The 19,874-nt window shown below is 45.6% G+C and overlaps 1 protein-coding gene across 7 annotated transcripts; it reads right to left on the minus strand.

The window, feature by feature from the left end:
- Positions 1-239: 239 nt before the first annotated feature.
- On the minus strand, positions 240-16,147 carry YPEL5 (yippee like 5). Of its 7 annotated transcripts, none has more exons than XM_064164348.1 (6): positions 16,039-16,146; positions 11,252-11,288; positions 11,078-11,136; positions 10,738-10,889; positions 5,146-5,319; positions 240-2,482 (listed from the first exon to the last, which is right to left on the minus strand). In XM_064164348.1, exons 5-6 carry the CDS (start codon positions 5,284-5,286, stop codon positions 2,258-2,260), a joined length of 366 nt encoding a protein of 121 aa, XP_064020418.1. In that variant the 5' UTR covers positions 5,287-5,319; positions 10,738-10,889; positions 11,078-11,136; positions 11,252-11,288; positions 16,039-16,146; the 3' UTR covers positions 240-2,257. The 7 variants fall into 7 exon arrangements, with proteins under 7 accessions (XP_064020418.1, XP_064020417.1, XP_064020423.1 ...); XM_064164347.1 differs by having other exon boundaries at positions 11,078-11,141; XM_064164353.1 differs by lacking the exon at positions 10,738-10,889 and having other exon boundaries at positions 11,078-11,141; positions 16,039-16,147.
- Positions 16,148-19,874: the final 3,727 nt, after the last annotated feature.

Here is a 19,874-nt window from a genome sequence, read left to right on the forward strand (position 1 = left end):
CCAGGAGTAAATTGAAGGCTTTCAGGTATCCAAGTGGCGTTTGTGAAGCTTTACTTAGCACCTTCCAAAAAATCAACAGTACTGTCTTTTGCCATCTCTGCAGAGAGATGCTCATCAACAGCTTGTCACTGTGCTGTAGGAAGGCAATGAGATCCTGAAATGTAGGGTACAGCAGACAGGTTATGTCCTTCAGCTGACAGGCTCCATGAAGCGACTCAAAAAGAACAGCAAATTACCAATTCAGGACAAAACATACTTTATTGTAATGTCAGAAGTACAGAAAAGTACTGCAGAGAACCATGCTAATGGGGCATTTAGGGTTTGTGAAAGACAGAAGATAATGGGGTACTACTGTACTCAGTGCAAAAACTGATTCATTTGAGGCACAAGTACACTATTGTTTAAGCAGCTTGATTCAAGCACAGCTCTGGTATGTGATCTACTCCGTTTTCTTTCTATGTGAAAAGCTACTTTCACAAGAAATAGGCAGTAAATTAAAGTCAGGGGTATCCAAATTGCCACTTGGCAACATAAAAGAAATAAAGAAGGAAAATACTTGGCATAGTCACCCTCCACATTTTGTTTTCAGATGTGGAGCTGTAGCTAGTGAAGAAAAAAATTATTCTGAAAGGTCAGAGCCCAGCTCTGTTTATCTGAGTGGTTGGGGGTTTCCCCTCCCCCTCACCTTTTACATCTGGGGGTAACTTATTTCATGTCGACCAAAATTTATCCAGTAACAAAAAGCCAGCCTTTTATCTTTGCTAAAGAATAACACATAGCTAACATTCAATTACATTTCAGCCCTTTTGAGATCTTAACTTATGGCTTAAGACACAATCGAAGTGTTTGGGCACCCTTGAGTTAATGAAGAGCATTTTTGCTGAAAAAAGGCAAGAAGGATCACTATTTGGAACAGAGCTGAGCTCTACACAAAGAAAGCAGGAATCCAAGTCACTAGTTACTACTAGGCTGACACCTACTGCTGCCCAGAAAGATAAAAATAAATGTAACATCACAATGAAAAGGTTCAACAAAGTTGAAAGATCAAAGTTTCAACACCAGAAGCAGCATTTGAAAACAAGCTGTTTAAGTCAAATCTTTTCAAGAGATGCAGATTGCATAACTCTAGGCATGAGCAAACATGTTGGCAATCTTCTCCTTTTACACAGCAGCTGTGTTTAACATAGGAAGTTTCAGGGTTTAAAGAAAGCTATTTGAAGAAGAATTAAGATTTGCAATTCCTTGTCTATTTAATAAGATTAGTAGAGAAACTGGGGGGGGGGGGGGGAAATACTGAATGACTACTCCAACAGTAGCTTCTCGGTGGATCCCTATGGTTACAAACACAGCTTGACCTGTAAGCAACTCAAGACTAAACAGACAGCTTTTTTTTTTAAGTATTATTACTATGCTTATAAGTTACATCAGTTAAAGTTAAAAAAAAAGCAGCCAAGCAGTTTTGCCCTATTTGAAGAATAGTTTTCCAATCCACACCAGTTTACATGGTGAATGGGACTCCACAAACAAACAAGGAACGGGCGACGTCTTTGGGTCAAGAAGGACAAGAAATAAATGGGCTCTGTGCTACCAATCAACCTCAACAAGAATATGGCACAAGGGCCAGCCCAAGCTGTACCAACACTGAACCTTTAGCACTCGGCACAAATTCGGATCTCTTACTTTTGAGCTTGCAAATCAGGTGAAAAGATTGGGTAAAATAAAAACAACAACAACAACCAAACAAAAACAAAACCACCAACCCAAAATCTAACTAAAAACTTCAGCCAAACATTGGAATATATTCTTTAAAAAACAAAACGAAACAAAACCAAAACCATCTGCAGTTTTAAAATAACTTAGGTTGACATCACTTTTGTGCAAACTAAAACAACTCATTGGATTTCTCTCTAACAAAACAACAAGGTCCTCCCCCCCCCCCCGCTAATATTTTCCTTTGAGCTCACTGCATCTGTAGATACAATCTCAACTCTAACACAGATGTAAATGCAAGAGAGAAAAAGTTACAGCATCTGCACAACATTCTTTCTACAAACAGCTGCTGGAGGGAGAAAGTAAAATATAAAAAGAACAAAGAAAGGAAGGGTCCATCTGATATATTCTCACAATCTTTCCCACTCTGTAGTCCATGAAGCCGACTCTGATGCTAAGGTGACAGTGTATGTAAGCAGAATTTTTTGTTGATTTTATTATTTTTGAGTTTCGGTTGAAGAGAACCTGGGAAGAGGCTGGAGTCTCTTCAGGAGTTGTCGGAGGGGACGTGCTCCTCAAAGCCTTCGCTCTCTCGCACCAGCGCTCGCTCCAGGATGACGCGGCCCTCCTTGTAGCGCTGGCTGTCTTCAGTGGCAAACTCATAGATCCAACCCAGTTTGCTGTTGCAGTTCTTGCAGCTCACATCTCGAACCATGTGGCGGCCAGTGAGCATGACCCGGTCCTGAACTTCGCTGTACTGCAGATTTACCACCTGTTCCAAAGACACGGGGGACAGAGACGATCAGCTGCTGAGAGCAAAGCTCGGTAACGACTTGCGTGATGATCCACGTTTTCATGGACTCAAAGACTCACACAATGGGCTGGAAGGGACTTGGAAGATCATCTAGTTTCGACCCAGTCATAGGCAGGGACATGTTACACTAGACAAGGTTGTTCAAGGCCTCATCCAACCTGGCCTTGCAGGGAAGCGGCATCCACAACCCCCCTGGACAACCCGTTCTAGTGTTTCACCACCCTTACTGGAAAGAATTTCTTCCTAATCTCCAGTCTAAAGCTGCCCTCCTCAAACTTCAATCTGTTCTCTCTCCTGTAACTACAAGCCTTCGTCAAGAATCTCTTCTCACCCTTCAAATACTGAGAGGCCACTCTAAGGTCTCCCCAGAGCCTTTTCTCCTCCAGGATGCACAGACCCAACCCTCAGTCAGTCCAAATAGGGCAGTTTCTGCAGCCCTTTGATCATCTTCATGGCCTCCTATGGACCTACTTCAGTAGTTCTATGACCTTCTTATCCTGAAAGAACCAGAACTGGAATTAAGTCCAGGAGCACCTTGTTCATTTGTTTTAAAATTAAAGACCTGTGGCACTGCACACAAACTGAAAACTGCAGTGGGTAAATCCACAGCCCTGGAAAATCTCCTGCTTGAGAAGGTAACCCTTTGAAGATGTGCTTCAGAGAGGTGTATAACTCTCACTGGTTATCTGAGACATGGAATGCATTCACTAGACACAGGAGAGAGCAGAGTGCTGCGTTCAACTTTTGTGTGAGAAACTCCTGGGGAATAGCTTGTCAACACATTGACCATAATCCACTGGTAATAGATCCAACCTGTTTCTAGCAGCTGGTGTGATCACATCTCCCCAGAAATCAAGACCAAAATATTATGAGGTACTTCTTCAAATACTCTTTGGGTGCTTTTGAAATAATAATCTGAGAAATGCAAAGGCTCAGTGGCTGAGAATGCAGACGTTAAACATCCTTTTTTTTTTTGTCTGACATCTGGGCAGTTTCAAATATACTTTTAAGTTGTTTAGACAGCAACACCACCAAACCAAGATGCATAATCTGTTGAAAAGTTTATGTCAGAACTATATCCAAACAGCTAACGTGAGGCAGGATTCAAAAACATAGAGCTGCACTGACTTCTCAACTTTCCACCTAACTGTACTTGCTCTCTGTGCTTCAGCTTGAAGGCTTCTGACTGCAGACACGTAAAAATCCAATCTCTGTGATTAATCTCAGTTTGCAGCAGGGAAGGTTCAGGATTAATCTTCTTCCCTAGCTCTCAAGGACTGGAGCAAGCTCTCCAGGGTGGTGCTTGGGTTCCCATCACTGAAGATGTTTAAAGGACACAGCGATGTGGTGCTGAGAGATACGGTTTAGTGCCAGAGATGTGGTGCTGAGAGATACGGTTTAGTGCCAGACTTGGTAGAGTTAGCAAGTGGTTGGACTGGGTGATCTTAAAGGTCTTTTCCAACCAAAACGTTCCTGTGATGCTGTGAAACTCCACTACATAACAGAAGAAAAATGTGAACCCCAGGAGCCAGTGCTTGTTGGATGGGAAAGAAATCAGATGCACAGCTTTTTTATAACTATGCATCCTAACCTATATAAAATCTACTGACAAGACTCAGCATACCATAGAATCATAGAATGGTTTAGGCTGGAAAGGACCTCAAGGATCATCCAGTTCCAACCTCCTACCATAGGCAGGGACATCTCCCACTAGAACAGGTTGCTCAAGGCTTCATCCAACCTGGCCTTGAACACCTCCAGGGAGGGAGCATCCACAACCTCCCTGGGCAACCTGTGCCAGTGTCTCACCACCCTCACTGCAAAGAACTTCTTCCTGACATACAATTTAAATCTCCCCTCTGCCAGTTTAAACCCACCCAGAAATCCCAAGGCCAAGCACTGTTAATGCCTCTACCATCTGAAAAAAAATCACCAAATGACTTCCAAGAAAAAACCCAAAGTCACTAATGAGTACAAGGCCAGGAGCTCTGTGAGAAAGCAAAAGATGATCTCTGTTTTTTCAGTGAGTCTAGTGGATGAGTCTATATGGAAGGGTTAATAAATAATTCACTCAAGAGTTACAACTTTTGTATTTCAAGCTGCTGAATTAAATAAAATTTGATCAACAAAAAGATATCTTAAACTACAGCAGAATATTGCCTGGGAAAGACTGTGCTTATCTTGTTGCTCAAATACCGCGATCTTAAATGCAGTTAGAAGTTAAACAGAACACTATTTAGGTGTGTGTTTGTTTTTTTAAACTGAGTAGAAGTGCAGATGCCTCTTTGGTAGACAAAGGATACTCTGACAGTGAATCTGAGGTTCACATTACAGTCTCCAAAGTTAGAACTCCACGTATTTTGGCATGAAGCCTCTATATACACAATCCTCTTCACAGTCTTTTAGTGTTGCAGATAAACTAACTGGGTTTGCTAGCAACAGTAAATGCCCAACTCGACTTCAAATACAGCTGAACAAAATAAAAATCAAACTATTAAAATAGTAATTACACAACACTTCGGCCAGTAAGGCTTGGTTTTTTTTTTGGCTTGCTGAGATTCACTTCCCACAAAGTCATTTTTCAAAAGCAAACAGTAGCTGCTCCTCAGCTCCTTACTGACCTTGTTAAAAAGAAAGGCTCTTCCCGTGGCCCCTGTGAAGCGAGTAGAGATGAGCTCGGAGCGATTGGTCAGGATGGTGTCGCAGTTTGCACAGGAGAAGAGGCGAGTGCCACCAATATGATCCAGAAAAATTCTTCCCATTTTTAGAACTTAGGTCAAGTTTACACTCAAGATCTGAAAACAAGAAAGAAAGACTCTGTAAATGGGAAAAAAGTATTGTAGAAAACAAAAACCAAACAAAACCAAACCCCACAGCCCCCCAAAACACCCCACGTGGCAGATTATCTTGCAAACCAATTCAGATCATGATTACAGAGGTTCTTTCTGACACAGATGAACTACTGAAGTTATAGACTGCATTCATCCTTCCTCATCAGGACAAGTTCCTGTGCACAACAGTGCTGGAGTTCTTAAACTCAAAAGATTCCACTCCTTCCTATCTTCTTTTCCTCTTTAATACAATACTGAAATTCCATTCCAGTATAATCCCAGCAACTTGCTCATCTTTAGTCAGCACTGGGAAATGAAGCACTGAAAAGTACATTGAGTCATCAAGACAATTATAGTTTAATTTTCCCAAGTCACCCCTCCTCCCCCTTTTTTAAATATATATTTATTTTGTCACTTCCCTTCAGCACTGCACAATTTATGACATGCATGCAACCACACACCACCACCATTCAGGATGCTGTAGTTTTCTAGTATAGCAGACTGGGTTACTCTATTTACCTTGACAGTTATCAGTTTCATACATGGGCAAGGTTTGGATGTTATTTGACAGAACAAACAATCCCCCCCAGTCTTTACACCCGCCAGTTTCACCAACAAACGTTTAAAGCTGTCTAATGTAAGTACAAAATACTGTGTCTTTTACCCAAAGCATCATCACTGGGTGATGAAATACGATGAAAACACCTGAGCAACTCCAACGAGCAGAAAAAGAGAGCTTAGAAGGTGTATAACAGCAGATATGCAGTATCTGGTAAATAAACCTCTTATTTTTTTATTAACTAACATAAATTATTCCAGACAGCTGAAAACTTAAATCACCAGGGATGAGATGACACGGCAAAGGAATTAAATGATGATGTTATTTCCATTTCAGCTGCAGAAGTTTTATTAATAAACATCCTTAAACACTCTGCTCTGGTGAGGTCACAGCTGGAATATTGTGTCCAGTTCTGGGCCACTCAGTTCAAGGACCTCAAGGAACTGCTTGATAAGAGTGCAGTGTAGAGCCACGAAGATAGTGAAGAGAGTGGAACACCTCCCTCCTGAGGAAAGGCTGAGAGAGCTGGGTCTCCAGGTTGGAGAAAAGGAGCCTGAGGTGTGACCTCATTCGTGTTTATAAAGATGTGAAGGGCAGTGTCAGGGGGACAGAAGCAGGCTCTGCTCAGTGATGTCTAATGATAGAACAAGGGACAATGGGTGCAACCAGCTGGAGCAGAGGAGGTTCCATGTGAAGACAAGGAAAAACTTTTCCACTGTGAGAGTGCAAGAGCCCTGTCTCCTGCTCTGGAGACATTCAAAACCCACCTGGATGCATTCCTGTGTGACCTGCCCTAAGAGATCCTGCTCTGACAGGGGGTTGGACTGGATGAGCTTTCAAGGTCTCTCCCAACCGCTAAGGCTCTGTTATTCTGTGATTCTTTGAAGCTAAATATACCTCCATTAACGCTTCAGATGTGGAATTAGAAAAGAACTCTGTCTCTGCTTTTGTCATGCAGAGCAATGCAGAACAAATCTGACACATTGCAAATATTAAAGCTGTGTGGGTTTTATTTTTCACAGCAGGAGACAGCATGCCGTTCAGAGAGAAACTAATCAAATGTTGTCCTCGCCAAGTTGAATATTCTATGACAAATGCCTTTAAGAAGCAAAAATACCTACATTAAACTCATTTCAAGTTTCAGGGGATCAGTTTCTTGAAGCTTACTCTGGCATGCACAAAGCAAATGGACTAAAACGTGCACCTGCACACACATTTTAAACATGTTTACATGTGAAAAACTCTAAGTCAATAACATCATGACTCTTTTCCTTAGGTTACCACTTTGTCTTCATTCAATATGTGCCAGTAAAAGGGTAGCACTGAACAAAGTGATTTTAGCACAAGTTCCTTATTATCAGATTTTTCAAATCACTATTCATCTTCTGCATTCCATCTGCTTCCATTTTTATGTATCCCACCTATCTAATAACTTTCCCCTTTAAAGGCAATATAAAAGTAATTTCTCTTGTTAAAAGGATAAATAAAACAGGTCTTGAGTTTGACAGTATTTCAAAGGCTCAGCTGAATGCAGGGATGCGAGTCCATTCAAAATGCAGGAAGTGTTCTCCTTCAGTTTCTCTAAGCATGATACACCTTTCTGATATGCCTTTATCTTTCCTAGCAAGTAAAAACAAATGAAAAAAAAATGTCCATAGTGCCAGTGTGAAGGAAATACAGCAGAGTGAGCGTGAATAAACAAGTATAGCAGTCTCCAACCAAAAGAAACAAATACAGTCAATAAAATTGTAACAGATAGGCCATAAGACACTCAGCCTAAGCTCCATGTGCCATCCTTACTGACTATGGATAAAAAATAACCAGTCTCAAGCTGTTTTAACTGTGGACACAACATCCAAAGGGGTAGTTCTTTCAGGGTAAATGCAATGCTCACCCTGTCAGCATTTTTAGAAGCCAACATCAAACAAATCCAAAACCATCCCTCTCAAACACTAAATGACACAAACAGGTCCAAACAAAGCTTACAAAGCACACCATGTGGAAAAATATGCAGCTCAACACTTAAAATCCAAACATCTGAAAACATAAATCATGTATCTGGAAAAGCAGAAACCCAGAGTCACTGAAAGCAAACTTAAAATACTTCAGAAGAGAGTACAAGTATAACACTTACAAGCAGGTTAGAAGTCAAAATGATACACAAAGGTATTACAATTCTGGACATGGCAATATGCATGCACTTAGGTGCTGAGTTCTGAAGGCAACGAACATTAAAAGAAATGCATAAATAAAGATGTTCAAAGACTCAAGGTGGCAGGTGCAAACCTGCCAAGTAATCAAAGAACAGTTTGGGTTGGAAGAGACCTTAAAGGCCATCTAGTTTCAACCCCTTCCACTAGACCAGGTTGCTCAAGGCCTCATCCAACCTGGCCTTGAACACCTTCAGGGAAGAGACATCCAGAGTTTCCCTGGGCAATCTGTTCCAGTGTCTCACCATCCCTAACTAGAAGAATTTCATTCTAATAAGATATCTAAAATCTTTGTATCACCTCAAAAAGCTAAAAGTAACCTCATCAAGTACCTACATAAGAAAGAAGCTTCCAGTAAGACCCAGGTCCCAAAAGAAAGACAAAGTGAAATTCACCTGATGGCAGCACAGGACTATAAGAGTTCAGACTCAAGTGACAGCAGGATCTATTAAGGCAACTGTGGACAGGCTTAGAGAGTTCAACCTGGAGAAGAGACAGCTCTGGGGAGACCTCAGAGCAGCCTTCCAGTACCTGAAAGGGCTACAGAAAAGCTGGGGAGAAACATTTTACAAGGGCTTGAAGTGACAGGATGAGAGGGAATGGATTGAAGCTTGAGAAGGGCAGATTTAGACAGGAGACTAGGAAGAAATTCTTGGCTATGAGTGTTGAGACACTGGAACAAGTAGCCCAGGGAGGTCATAGATGTCCCTGCCCTGGAGGTGTCCACAGCCAGGCTGGATGAGGTCTCAAGCAACCTTTCCTAGTGGGAGGTGTCCCTTCCTGTGACATAGGGGTTGGAACTAGATAATCTTTAAGGCCCCTTCCAACCTAAAGCATTCTATGAATCTGTGACTTTTCTTCAGAATACAGTACACAAGAAAACAAGTACTCTTGAAATAAGAATTTCACAAGAACACACATTTTAAAACTTAGAGAATTAAATACTACAAGCAGCATTATAACAGTCAAAACTGATTAGACTTTGGATTTGTTTGGGGGGTTAAGACAATGCTAAATAAGGTAATCCTACTAGAATGTGTTAGGTGTATAATAACCTCTACACTTAACTACCTCTGGTAGGTTTCAGGCAAAATAAGAGAGCAGCCTACAACTAGAATTAGCTCTTCCTTTTGACCATGACAGGATTTCAATGAACCCATGAGGGCCCTGCTAAAATGTTTTAAGACTAGCCACCTCATGGGGGTAAAAAAACAGGAAACAAGTTAAAGTTAGTTTTTCCCCAAGCTAAAAAGCAGACTATTCTCTTGTAAGACCAGCTCAGAAGGTAACTGCTGTGCATAAAGACTGTTCTCCCTTTATGTAAGTATCCTGTAAAGTACATTCATTGTACACTGGGAAAAGCAAACAGCACAACAAAAGGGAAGTAATTTTCCACTGCTTTCAGGCTCCTGTGCTTTACATACAGAAATGGTGTGCACAAAATCACACAAGATAACCATGTCAGGGTTTTTTTTTCTTACAGTTGTCACTTCCCATGTAAAATGTGTGGGTGTTTATTTATGTTCACACATACATAAATGATCTGGAAAAAGCCACTTACAGGAAGCTTTTATAGGCAGTAGGAAGGTTCTCTTAAGAGGAGCCTAAGAATTTTGAAACATGACAGCATTCCTAAAGCTGAAGATCCCTGTTACAGAGAAGAAAATGCAAAAACTGTGCTTTCCCATTCACACACTTCTCACACCAAAACCCAGTGAAAATAACTTCTACTGGTGTAGAGAGCCAGTCAAGTTCTCAATTGCTAGTCACAAGCCCAGAAAGTGACACTACATTATTACACTAATGCTATCACATCACTAGCAGAATTTTCAGAAGCAATGGACAGAAATCATGGTTGTTCACAAAACCAAATGTTGAGGAAAGAACAAAGATCTTTCTGGCCATGATTTCATCCTTAAAGTGAGCTAAGCATTCTCAGCTGGATATGTGTCACTTATGAAGTCCCAGTGATCCTGCCCTCATGCAAATTATCCAGCATGAGCCCTAATACTGAATTAGTGGTGCCAGCATAAAGAAGGCACTTACTTTCACTAATGGGATATATAAAGTATCTACTCCTTGTCAAGTCCACACAGTACAGAGAGACAGGAACTGAGATGACACCACTGCATCGTTAGTCAGCACACAGATCATCACTATCAACCTGCATTCTTGAAAGCATCCTTAGCAGAGCAATCAACATTAATTCACGTTACCTAGCTGGTAAGGTTTGCTGACAGCACCTGATTCTGACAGCTCAACCCCTGACACAATCCCTTAGTCCTGCTGGGATACACTTCCTGCCTGCATGCTTCTTCCAGACGGTGCATGGACAGACAGGAAACACAAGCACTGTGGCTATGTGCTGTGACATGTATTCCTAGAGCAGGGTGTTCCCAAACTTCCACCTGTCTTTCAGTGTTGATTTTGGCAACACCAAGGAACAGCTGTCCAGAAGCTGACATTCAACAGCTTAAATGTGACCACTGTCTGCACACAGACCTGAAGCAATACTTGGTTGGTATTTGTACTACCTCATCTGCCTATCTTCACGGGCAGCAAAGAACAAAAAAGGAACACAAAGCATTATTTATTAACATTTTTAAAACTAACAGTCAGTGTTTTCTCATCCCAGAGTGCATCTCTTGAAGATACAGGACCATCAACGTTTGGGAGAGCCAGCAGGCACTTCCTATATACACAATGGACTGTGGATATTTCAGGAGCCTCAGTGTTGCTTCAGCACCATCTACTGCATCTCAGATCTACAACAGAAAACAGCTGCTAGTTAAAGGATTTTTAAATACCCCCAAACTATGACAGCCTCTCTGTCACCATTACATCAACTAAAACCATTTTTCCTTTGTATGGTGAGCCAACAAGCACTCTCTCCCCCTCAAAAAAGGACTGTGCACTCCCCTAGGCATAGTAAACATTCTTGGTATGTACTTACTCTGGAACGAGACTCAAACTTCATCTTCGCATTTCCAAACCAAGCTTCAGTTACCTCTTCTTATCTCAAAGAGGGACAAAAGATGAAAAAGAATGATGAACACAGCTACACAAGAACATGCATTAAAAAAGAATCACTGAGTAGTCAAAAACAACCCCAAAACTTGGTCCTTACCTTCCAAGATTTCTGCTGCTCACAAGCAGAGGTGCATCTGAAAATACACACGGAGTCAGTCTCTTAGGAGGACTGAGATTCAGGGTCTGCCACTGACTCCTGCAGCTGTTGAAGCAGACAGGGCCCAGCCTCTGGACTCTGCAGAATTCCTTATCAAAAAGCACCACACGTAGTGAAGTAAGAGAACTGGAATGGTCTGCTGTACTCATTAGAACCATCCAGCTACTGTAGCAAACCACACCGGGAATTCAGACCATCCAGATCACTGAAGAGGTTCTGGCAAAGTCACCAAAGCAGTGCCCAGACACAGCACAGGGTATTCAGATCCAACAGGCTGCCTTGGTGCAACCTGCTGCAGATGAATTTTATAATGAAAACTGGCTAGTTTACTAGGTAAGGAAAATGCTTTGCCTTGGGATACTGGAATCTAAACACAGTAATGCAGCAGCACATCGGTGTATGCCAACACTAATTCAAGGTAGCTTGTTTCAGGGTTACAGACAGCAGGGCTTTTAATAGAGCCCTCATATCTCAGCATCTCCCACACAGTAACTCACACCCTCACAGTGCTCTTTTTACGTTATCTAGAAAGTATTAGTTTACAAATGGTCTCAGACTCGGATTAATTGTCTTTCTCACTACCACACAGAGTCCAAAAGCAGCAGCTATTCCTGTTCCTGTGTATCTTTTTCCCCTTCTTTCCCATTACCCCCATCCCTTTTCCTCCCAATTCCTCAACTGTTTTTAAGAAAACTGTTATTTTTCTGAGTTTGCAATACATTTATTCCAAGTAAGCAAATAAGACAACTTTTGCCTGTTAATACATTCTACAACCTTTGGAAAGCCAAACTAATTCAGACTTTCTTTCATTAATTTCATAGAATCACTGAGGTTGGAAAAAGACCCTTGAGATCACCAGGTCCAACCATCAACCTATCCTATCAAGTTCACCACTAAACCATATTGCTAAGTACCACATCTAAGCCACCTTTAAACACATCCAGGGATGGTGACTGAACTACCTCCCTGGGCAGCCTGTTCAATGCTTGACTGCTCTTTCAGTCAAAGAATTATTCCTAACGTCTAGCCTAAAACTACCCTGGTGCAGCTTGAGGCCATTCCTTCTTGTCCTGTCACCAATTACCTGCGAGGTGAGACCAGCACCTACCTCTCTATACTGTCCTTTCAGGTAGTTGTAGAAGGTGATAAGGTCTCCTCTCAGTCTCCTCTTCCTCTAACTAAACAGCCCCAGTTCCCTCAGCTGTTCTTCATCAGACTCATTCTCTAGGCCCTTCACCAGCTTAGCTGCTCTTCTTTCTACCCTCTCCAGCACCTCGATGTCTTTCTTACCCAAAAACGAACCCAGTACTCAAGGCATAACCTCACCAATGCCCAAGTACGGGGAGACAATTACTTCTCTGCTCCTTCTGGTCACACTATTCCTGATACAATCCAGGATGCCACTAGATTTCTTTGCCACCTGGGCACATTGTTGGCTCATATATGGCTTCTTATCAATTAGAACCCCTAGGTCCCTTTCTGCCAGCCAACTTTGCAGCCACACTTCCTCAAGCCTGTAGTGTTGCATGGGGTTTAGTGCTGAACTGATATAAACCTTCACCCAAGGTCACCACTAGTTTTATGAATCAATTAAAAAAAAATAAACTTGAATGAAATGGTGAAAAGCCAACAATCACCCAAGCTTTCATGCAAACTGCAAGCACCTGGCAGAAAGGGTGCTATTATGTCCAGTTTAACTAGGCTAATATGCTTAGATTAACTAACAAATTCCTAAATGCATATAAAAAGCTCCAAAATTAAAAGAGAGCTTTGTTACCAAACATCCACAGTATACAGGCATTTCCTCTACACATCTAACAAAGTACTTTTAAGTTAAATCTTGCTTAAGGGAATGATGTAGTTCAGCGAGAGCTGAGCAAGTCAAGATTTCACAATAGGTCAAATGATAGTAAATAAACATGAATCAACGATCCAACTTGGGCAACATTACTTCAAGCTTGTGATGACTACCATAAGAGGGAATGCTAAATATATACATACATATTTATTTGCATGTGGACAATTTTCAGTTTGTCAGATGACAAGTAACAATCTTGTCTGGTTTTGTCATCTTCTCTAGTGGGCTTTGAGATGCCATTTCTTTTGCCTTCACGTGATTGGCAGCCCCATCTGAAACTTACTCATCGTTGTTATTAAAATCTCTATGCAAACAATTAGATCTGCATTCTGTAAGTTATATAATTCCACAACGACAGAAGTGAAAGTAGCAGGTGACAGAAGTCTTCCAATAATATTTCCAGAGGCTAACATTAGAAAAATGCTTAAAAATAGACGGTGTGGTTTGTCACAACCATTCTTAGAATTCAGTGATCCAGAATAAGTCTATACACAATGGGATGGCATATGGCTGTTATGTACAGAGCTATACATAGAGAATTATATGGATGAACCAGTTCTGCCCATGAAGCAAGTTCCCTACTTGGAACCAAGAATCACCTGGTTGGTAAAGGCCTTAAGCTCATTCAGTCCTACCACAAACTTAACATCTCCCTGTACACGACTGTTAAGACCACATCTCTGAGCACCTCACCCAAGTATCTTTTAAACGCTTCCAGGAATGGTGACTCCACCATTTTCACAGGCAGCCTGTTCCAGTATCTGATGATCCTTTCAATGAAGAAATTTTTCCAAGTATTCAGTGAAAACTTCCCCTGGCAGCTTGAGGCCATTTCCTCTTCTCCTATCATTTATCAACTGAGAGATCAACACCTACCCCATTACAACCCCCTTTCAGGTAGAGAGCAATAAGGTCTCCCCAAAGCCTCCTCTTCTCCAGGCTGAACAACCCCAGCTCCCTCAGCCACCCCTCATAGGACTGGTCTTCAAGTCCTTTCCGTCATCCACACAAACATTGGTTATGCTGATGGTTAATCTATTCCCATTAGTAACACCTACCACTCCCGGCAGAGATCCATATCACCTTTTTGTCTGTCACAGAGTTGTGTATTTGCTCTTTTGTACTTCTGCTAGGGGAAGGTCAGCTTGGATATTAGGAAGTTTATTCACAAAAATGGTTCTCAGGCATTAGAACAAGCTGCCCAGGGAGGTGATGGAGTCACCATCCTTGGAGGCAATTCAAAGACACATGGATGTGACGCTGAGGGACATGGTTTACTGGTAGCGTCTTAGTGTCTGTGGTGGGATTGTGAGCTCTAAACAAGCAGGTGGACTTGATGACCTCAAAGGTCTCTTCCAACCTCAGCGGCTCTATGGTTCCTGCAATCTAACTTTCATACCCTGTCTATTGTTAAGAAAAATAATGAAAAATAATTCATTACATCACTATCAGACCCAAACACAACCTTTAACTCTTAAACAAGCATAAGGGATTAATCTAATCTGTATTTGCTTGCAGAGTACAGCGGAGGTGTGTACACAGAGTACCAAAGAGAACAGACTGATGCCAGCTTTGCATTCCTTTTCTGCTTTGACTAGAGCCTTTCTAGAGTGAAAAAACACTTGCCAAGTACTTCGGCTCCCTGGGAATCCACACTTTCACGGGCAAAATCCAGTCTATGAGCTGACAGGCGAAGCTGGCTCACTGCTGGCGCAGCCGCGGGCACCTCCGTGAGCAAACAGCTACCGCTGGATTCGTGACAGCCGCCTTCTCCCCAGTCCCCTGCCAGGCAGAGCCGCGGGGAGTGCTCGGAGCTACCTGGGCGATGCGCAGGTCCCCACGGAGCAGGGCACACACAGCAGCTCCACAGCGGGAAGGGAGGGGAAGGAGGCGTCAGGCAGCACCTGCGGCAGCGCGGCCGGCCGAACCGCGACACGACTGCCAGGGAAGGGCTGACCCGTGCTCTACGAGCGGCGGCACCGGCGCTGGCCTAACCCCCGCGTAACCCTCCCCGGCCCCGCAGAGGCGACGTGAAACGCCGAGCAGCGACCGCTGCCACCGGGTGGAGCCCACGAGGGTCACGCTGAGGTGCGAGAAGGCGGCGATGCCTACCCCCGGGCCGCAGCCCCACACAAAGCCCGGCGCGGGGGCGGGACCCAGCTGAGCGCCGTCACGGGGGCGCGCGCAGCCAACCGCCGCCGGTTCGGCCCCCGGCGCCGCCGCCGGGCGCTGCCGGCAGCGCAGGCAACTTGACAACAAACAGGAGGAAACAGCTGACGGGAGGCCCCGCCGCCGCCGTCAGGGACGCCTAGGCCGACCACCAACTCCCGCCCCAGGTGGTCACTGCTACCTCCACTGCGCCTTCACCTCCCATCCTCCGTACGGCCGTACGGTGACGGGGAAACGAGGCGCCAAAGGGGGCCGGGAACAGCTCCTCGTCACCCTATCCCGGGCCGCACAAAGGAACCAGCCTGAAAAGTTGCTAATGCCCCGCCGGGGAAGAAGGCCGGCGGCGGCGGTACGAGGCCAGAGAAGGAAGTTGTGGCCGCAGCGAGGAGGGGGTGTTTGGTGCCGGCCCCGGGCGGAGGGCCGGGCAGGAAGACTGGGCGGTGCTGGGAGACGCTGACGGAGAAGGGGACGTGGTGGGGGAAGGCCAACGCTTTGTCGCGGCGCCGGGCCGCAGCGGACAACCAGGGCCGGTGTTGACCCCCGCTTCCGCCGGGCTGAAGGGGCTCGCTCGGGGCCTCACCGTGGCCCGAGTGACACACTGCTGCGGCCTGAAGCGGCGGCCGCCACCTCCCGCCCCAACCACAGGCGGCTCTTCCCAGACCCCCTGCGCTCGGCGCGTTGCTGTCCCCCAACCGGTTACCTGGCGCAGAGAAGCAGCGGCGGCGGCGACAGCTCTGTTCCCGGTGTCTTCCCCCCACCCTCCACAGCCCCGGCGCTCACGGCTCGGCGGCAGCAGCTCCGCCTCCTCACGGGCCCGCCTCCCGCCCGGCAGGCAGCGCCGCTGAGGCTCCGCCCCCCCACGCGCCCCCGCCCCCTGCGCGCCAGTCAGCGCGGCTGAGGCTCCGCCCCTCGCCCGTCAGTCAGCGCTGGTGAGGTCCCGCCCCGCTCGCCTGTCGGCGCTGGTCCTGTCTGCTGGCCGCAGCGGCCGCGCAAACGCTGGCGGGGCGCAGAACCGCGGCGTGTGGTGGAGGGTTGGAAGGGGCCTCTGGAGATCGTCTAGTCCAACTGCTCTGCCAAGGCAGGGTCATCTAGCGTATATCACCCAGACGGGTTTGGAATTACTCCAGAAAAGACCACATAGCCTCTCTGGGTGGCCTGCTCCAGGGTTCTGCCGCCCTCAAAGTTGAAGAAATTTTTCCTCGTGTTTGCATAGAACCTTTTATGTTCAGTTTGTCAGTGCTGCCCCTTGTCCTGTTCACCTGCAGAACGAACCCCAAAGCTCGTAGAGAGTTAGGAAGTCGATATGTTTAATACAGCACTGGGTACAGGGAGGGGTTGCTCCACCACTCCTGCACACCCTACGCTGGCACAAGCCATCATTTATGTTAGAAAAGCATACATATAGATTCATGATAGGAGGAATGGTTATTACACTTATTTCTTAGAATAGGCATGATTATTGAAATTAGTTCTTGGAGCTCATTAACAGAGGTGGCCTCTCATCCTCCATCCCAGTTCAGCTGAGTTTCACATGACTTTAAATGTTGCATGACTAGTGGTGTTCCCCAAGGATCAGTGCTGGGCACAGTCCTGCTCAATATCTTTATTGATGATCTGGACCAGGGCATTGAGTCCAGCATCAGTAACTTTGCAGATGACAGCAAGCTAGGAGCAGGTGTTGATCTGTTGGAGGGTAGGAGAACCCTGCAGAAGGACCTTGACAAGCTGGATGGGTGGGCAGAGGCCAATGGGATGAGGTTTAACAAGGCCAAATGCAGGGTTCTACACTTTGGCCACAGCAACCCCAAGCAGCACTACAGGCTGGGGACAGAGTGGCTGGAGAGCAGCCAGGAAGAAAAGAACCTGGGAGTATTGGTAGATAGTAGCTGAACATGAGCCAGCAGTGTGCCCAGGTGGCCAAGAGAGCCAATGGCATCCTGGCCTGTATCAGGAACAGTGTGGCCAGTAGGACAAGGGAGGTTACTCACCCGAGAGGGTGGTCTTCTGGTGGTCATCCTAGGTGAAGGCCTGCAGTCCTTCTCATAGTGTACTCTTCACCTTTGTGAAGGCCAGCAGTCTTCCTCACAGTGTACTCTTCACCTTTGTGAAGTCCAGCAGTCTTCCTCACAGTGTACTCTTCACCTTCGTGAAGGCCAGCAGTCTTCCTCACAGTGTACTCTTCACCTTTGTGAAGTCCAGCAGTCTTCCTCACAGTGTACTTTCCACCTTTGATCAAATTTCACAGCTGGCTTCCCTTCATTGCTTCATTAGTTCTCAGTCTGGATGTTTCAGGGCACCCTTACCTCTATCCTGCTTTCTTTAGCCAGAAAAAAAATGCAAACCTGGACTTTTCAAGGTTAGATATTGCAAATCTCCAGCTCAGTGCTGTAGCACTTCTACAGAGCTTGATATTTTTGGTTAGATGTGCACTGTGAGGCCCTGTCAGAGCCCTTTCACCAGTATTACTTGATTTTATGCTTTTCCTTCACCACTGTCACTGGAGACTGCTAAAAAGAGCCTGGCTCCATCCTTCTGACACTCAGCCTTTAGACTGTTATAAGAGCACCTCTCAGTCTGCCCTCCTTCAGGGCGGACAGCCCCAGCTCTCGGCCCAGGAGACGTCCCAGTCCCCTCACCTTTTTAGTGCCTCTCCACTGGACTCTCTGCAGCAGTTCCTTGTCCCTCATGAACAATACTCCAAATGTGGTCTCACTAGGGCAGAGTAGAGAGGTGGAAGGACCTCCCTTGACTTGCTGGAGACACTCTTCTTAATATACCTCATGATGCCATTGGCCTTCCTGGCCCATGGTGAGTGAGGAGCCAGGGCCGGGCAGCACCACTTAGCCCTGGCCCACTTGCCAAGTCCCCTCAGCCAGGCACCTGTTAGCTGCCAGCCCGAGTCTAGTGCCCTCCGCTCCCACATCTGCCTCAGCAGCCCTGTCAGGAAGCCCTCTCAGAGGCACCCCCCTCTTGCTGTGAGAGCCAAAAGGCAGCGCTGTGCCAGGCCTGCTGGCCAGGCCCCCCTGTGCCCTGAGGAAACGATGCCGTAGGCCAGGCCCGCAGGAAGCGGAGCCTCATTTCTGTGCCTCTGCTCCTCCCCAGGCCCCTGCACGCCCAGAGATTTGGCCTCCCCCGGCAGTGAGCTTCACCGCGCCAGAGGCCCTGGGAAGGTTTGAGGTGGGGACAGGCTCTGGCACGACCCTAAGCCACATCTCCACCTCAGCCAAGCTGCGATTTATTCTGCTGACAGTGTTCCAGGCCCCTGGAGCTGACATCTACGCAGGACACCTTAAATACCACCCATGGTGGAAAGGGAAGGTGAGAGAACAAAGAGGCAAGGTGCTTGTGGCTCTTCTTGACCATTGGTTGCAAGGGTTACGAATTCCCTGCCAGTTTTAATGGCTCAGTGCTTGCACACAAGGTGCATCCTTGGCACATAAATAATAGTCTTGGACAACAGACAATTAAAAACAAAAGCACTCTTGAGCTGTTGTTTGTGAGGAAGACAGGGAAAGAAGTGGGGGTTTACTTTCTGTGGGGTAAGCCAGGCCATTTTTAGGATCTGTGTGCTAATAATATCACACCTCTTGCAGCAAAAGCATATTTTTTCATGGATTCCTGGATCTATCCATGTGATAGCACCAGAGGGGCTGCAGTAATTGGAGGAAGAAATGCCTGGGCAGGACTCTTCTGGCATTTCCTATCAAAGACAAAGGGATATCTCTGTCAGCATATGGCAGGCAGCACACACCTATATGCCCAGCAGCTCTTCAGCCTGTGTCTTACTGTATGGATTCCTTCTTTTACTACTAGAAATAGCTAGATAAAGGGGTACACAACTGCCTGCATGAGGGTAGACAGTCAGTGATGGGTCAAGAACTGCCGTTTGCTTTGGCCAGATCTCAAAAAAAATCAGAACAGTCCTGATCCTGAACAGAGCTGAGCACTGACGTTTCTCACTGACCACCAACCTCTCGTTAGATCGTGCAAAGGAAGTAAAATGTGTCAGAGCAATCTGTCAGACACTGATCATCTCTTAGTTAATGTCATGGGGATAACAGAAGTACCAAGAATATTAGAAGCCATCAAGGCTGTGCCTGGGGTCTTCTTTACCAGCACTAAGTGGAAGAAATATCTGGTCTCGTGTGCCCTTTTTGTTAACAGATTGACACAATCTGTTGTTGTGCCATGCTGAGTAACTGTAAGCATTGTCCCCAGTGGATCTGCTCAGCCTCGTGACGGGAGCTGTATGAAGGTCCATGTCTTAATCATCTTTGCAAAGCTCCCACAGAGATCACAGTAAACAAAGCTGAAAGGAGGAGAAAGAGAGGCAAAGCAATGGTGCTTCAGTTAGCCTCAGTGACTGGCTTTCATCCAGGGACCTGTGATCTCTCTGCTTAGCTCTGCCACTGAGACATCCATCCATCCGTCCATCCGTCCATCCGTCCATCCATCCATCCATCCCTGAGCAAGTCAGTTCTTTTTGCCTCCTTTTCCCTCTGTAACGTGGGGAGAGCAATGCTATCTACCTGACTG

This window comes from Pogoniulus pusillus, chromosome 25 (assembly GCF_015220805.1).
Source record: "Pogoniulus pusillus isolate bPogPus1 chromosome 25, bPogPus1.pri, whole genome shotgun sequence".
NCBI classification, from domain to species: domain Eukaryota; kingdom Metazoa; phylum Chordata; class Aves; order Piciformes; family Lybiidae; genus Pogoniulus; species Pogoniulus pusillus.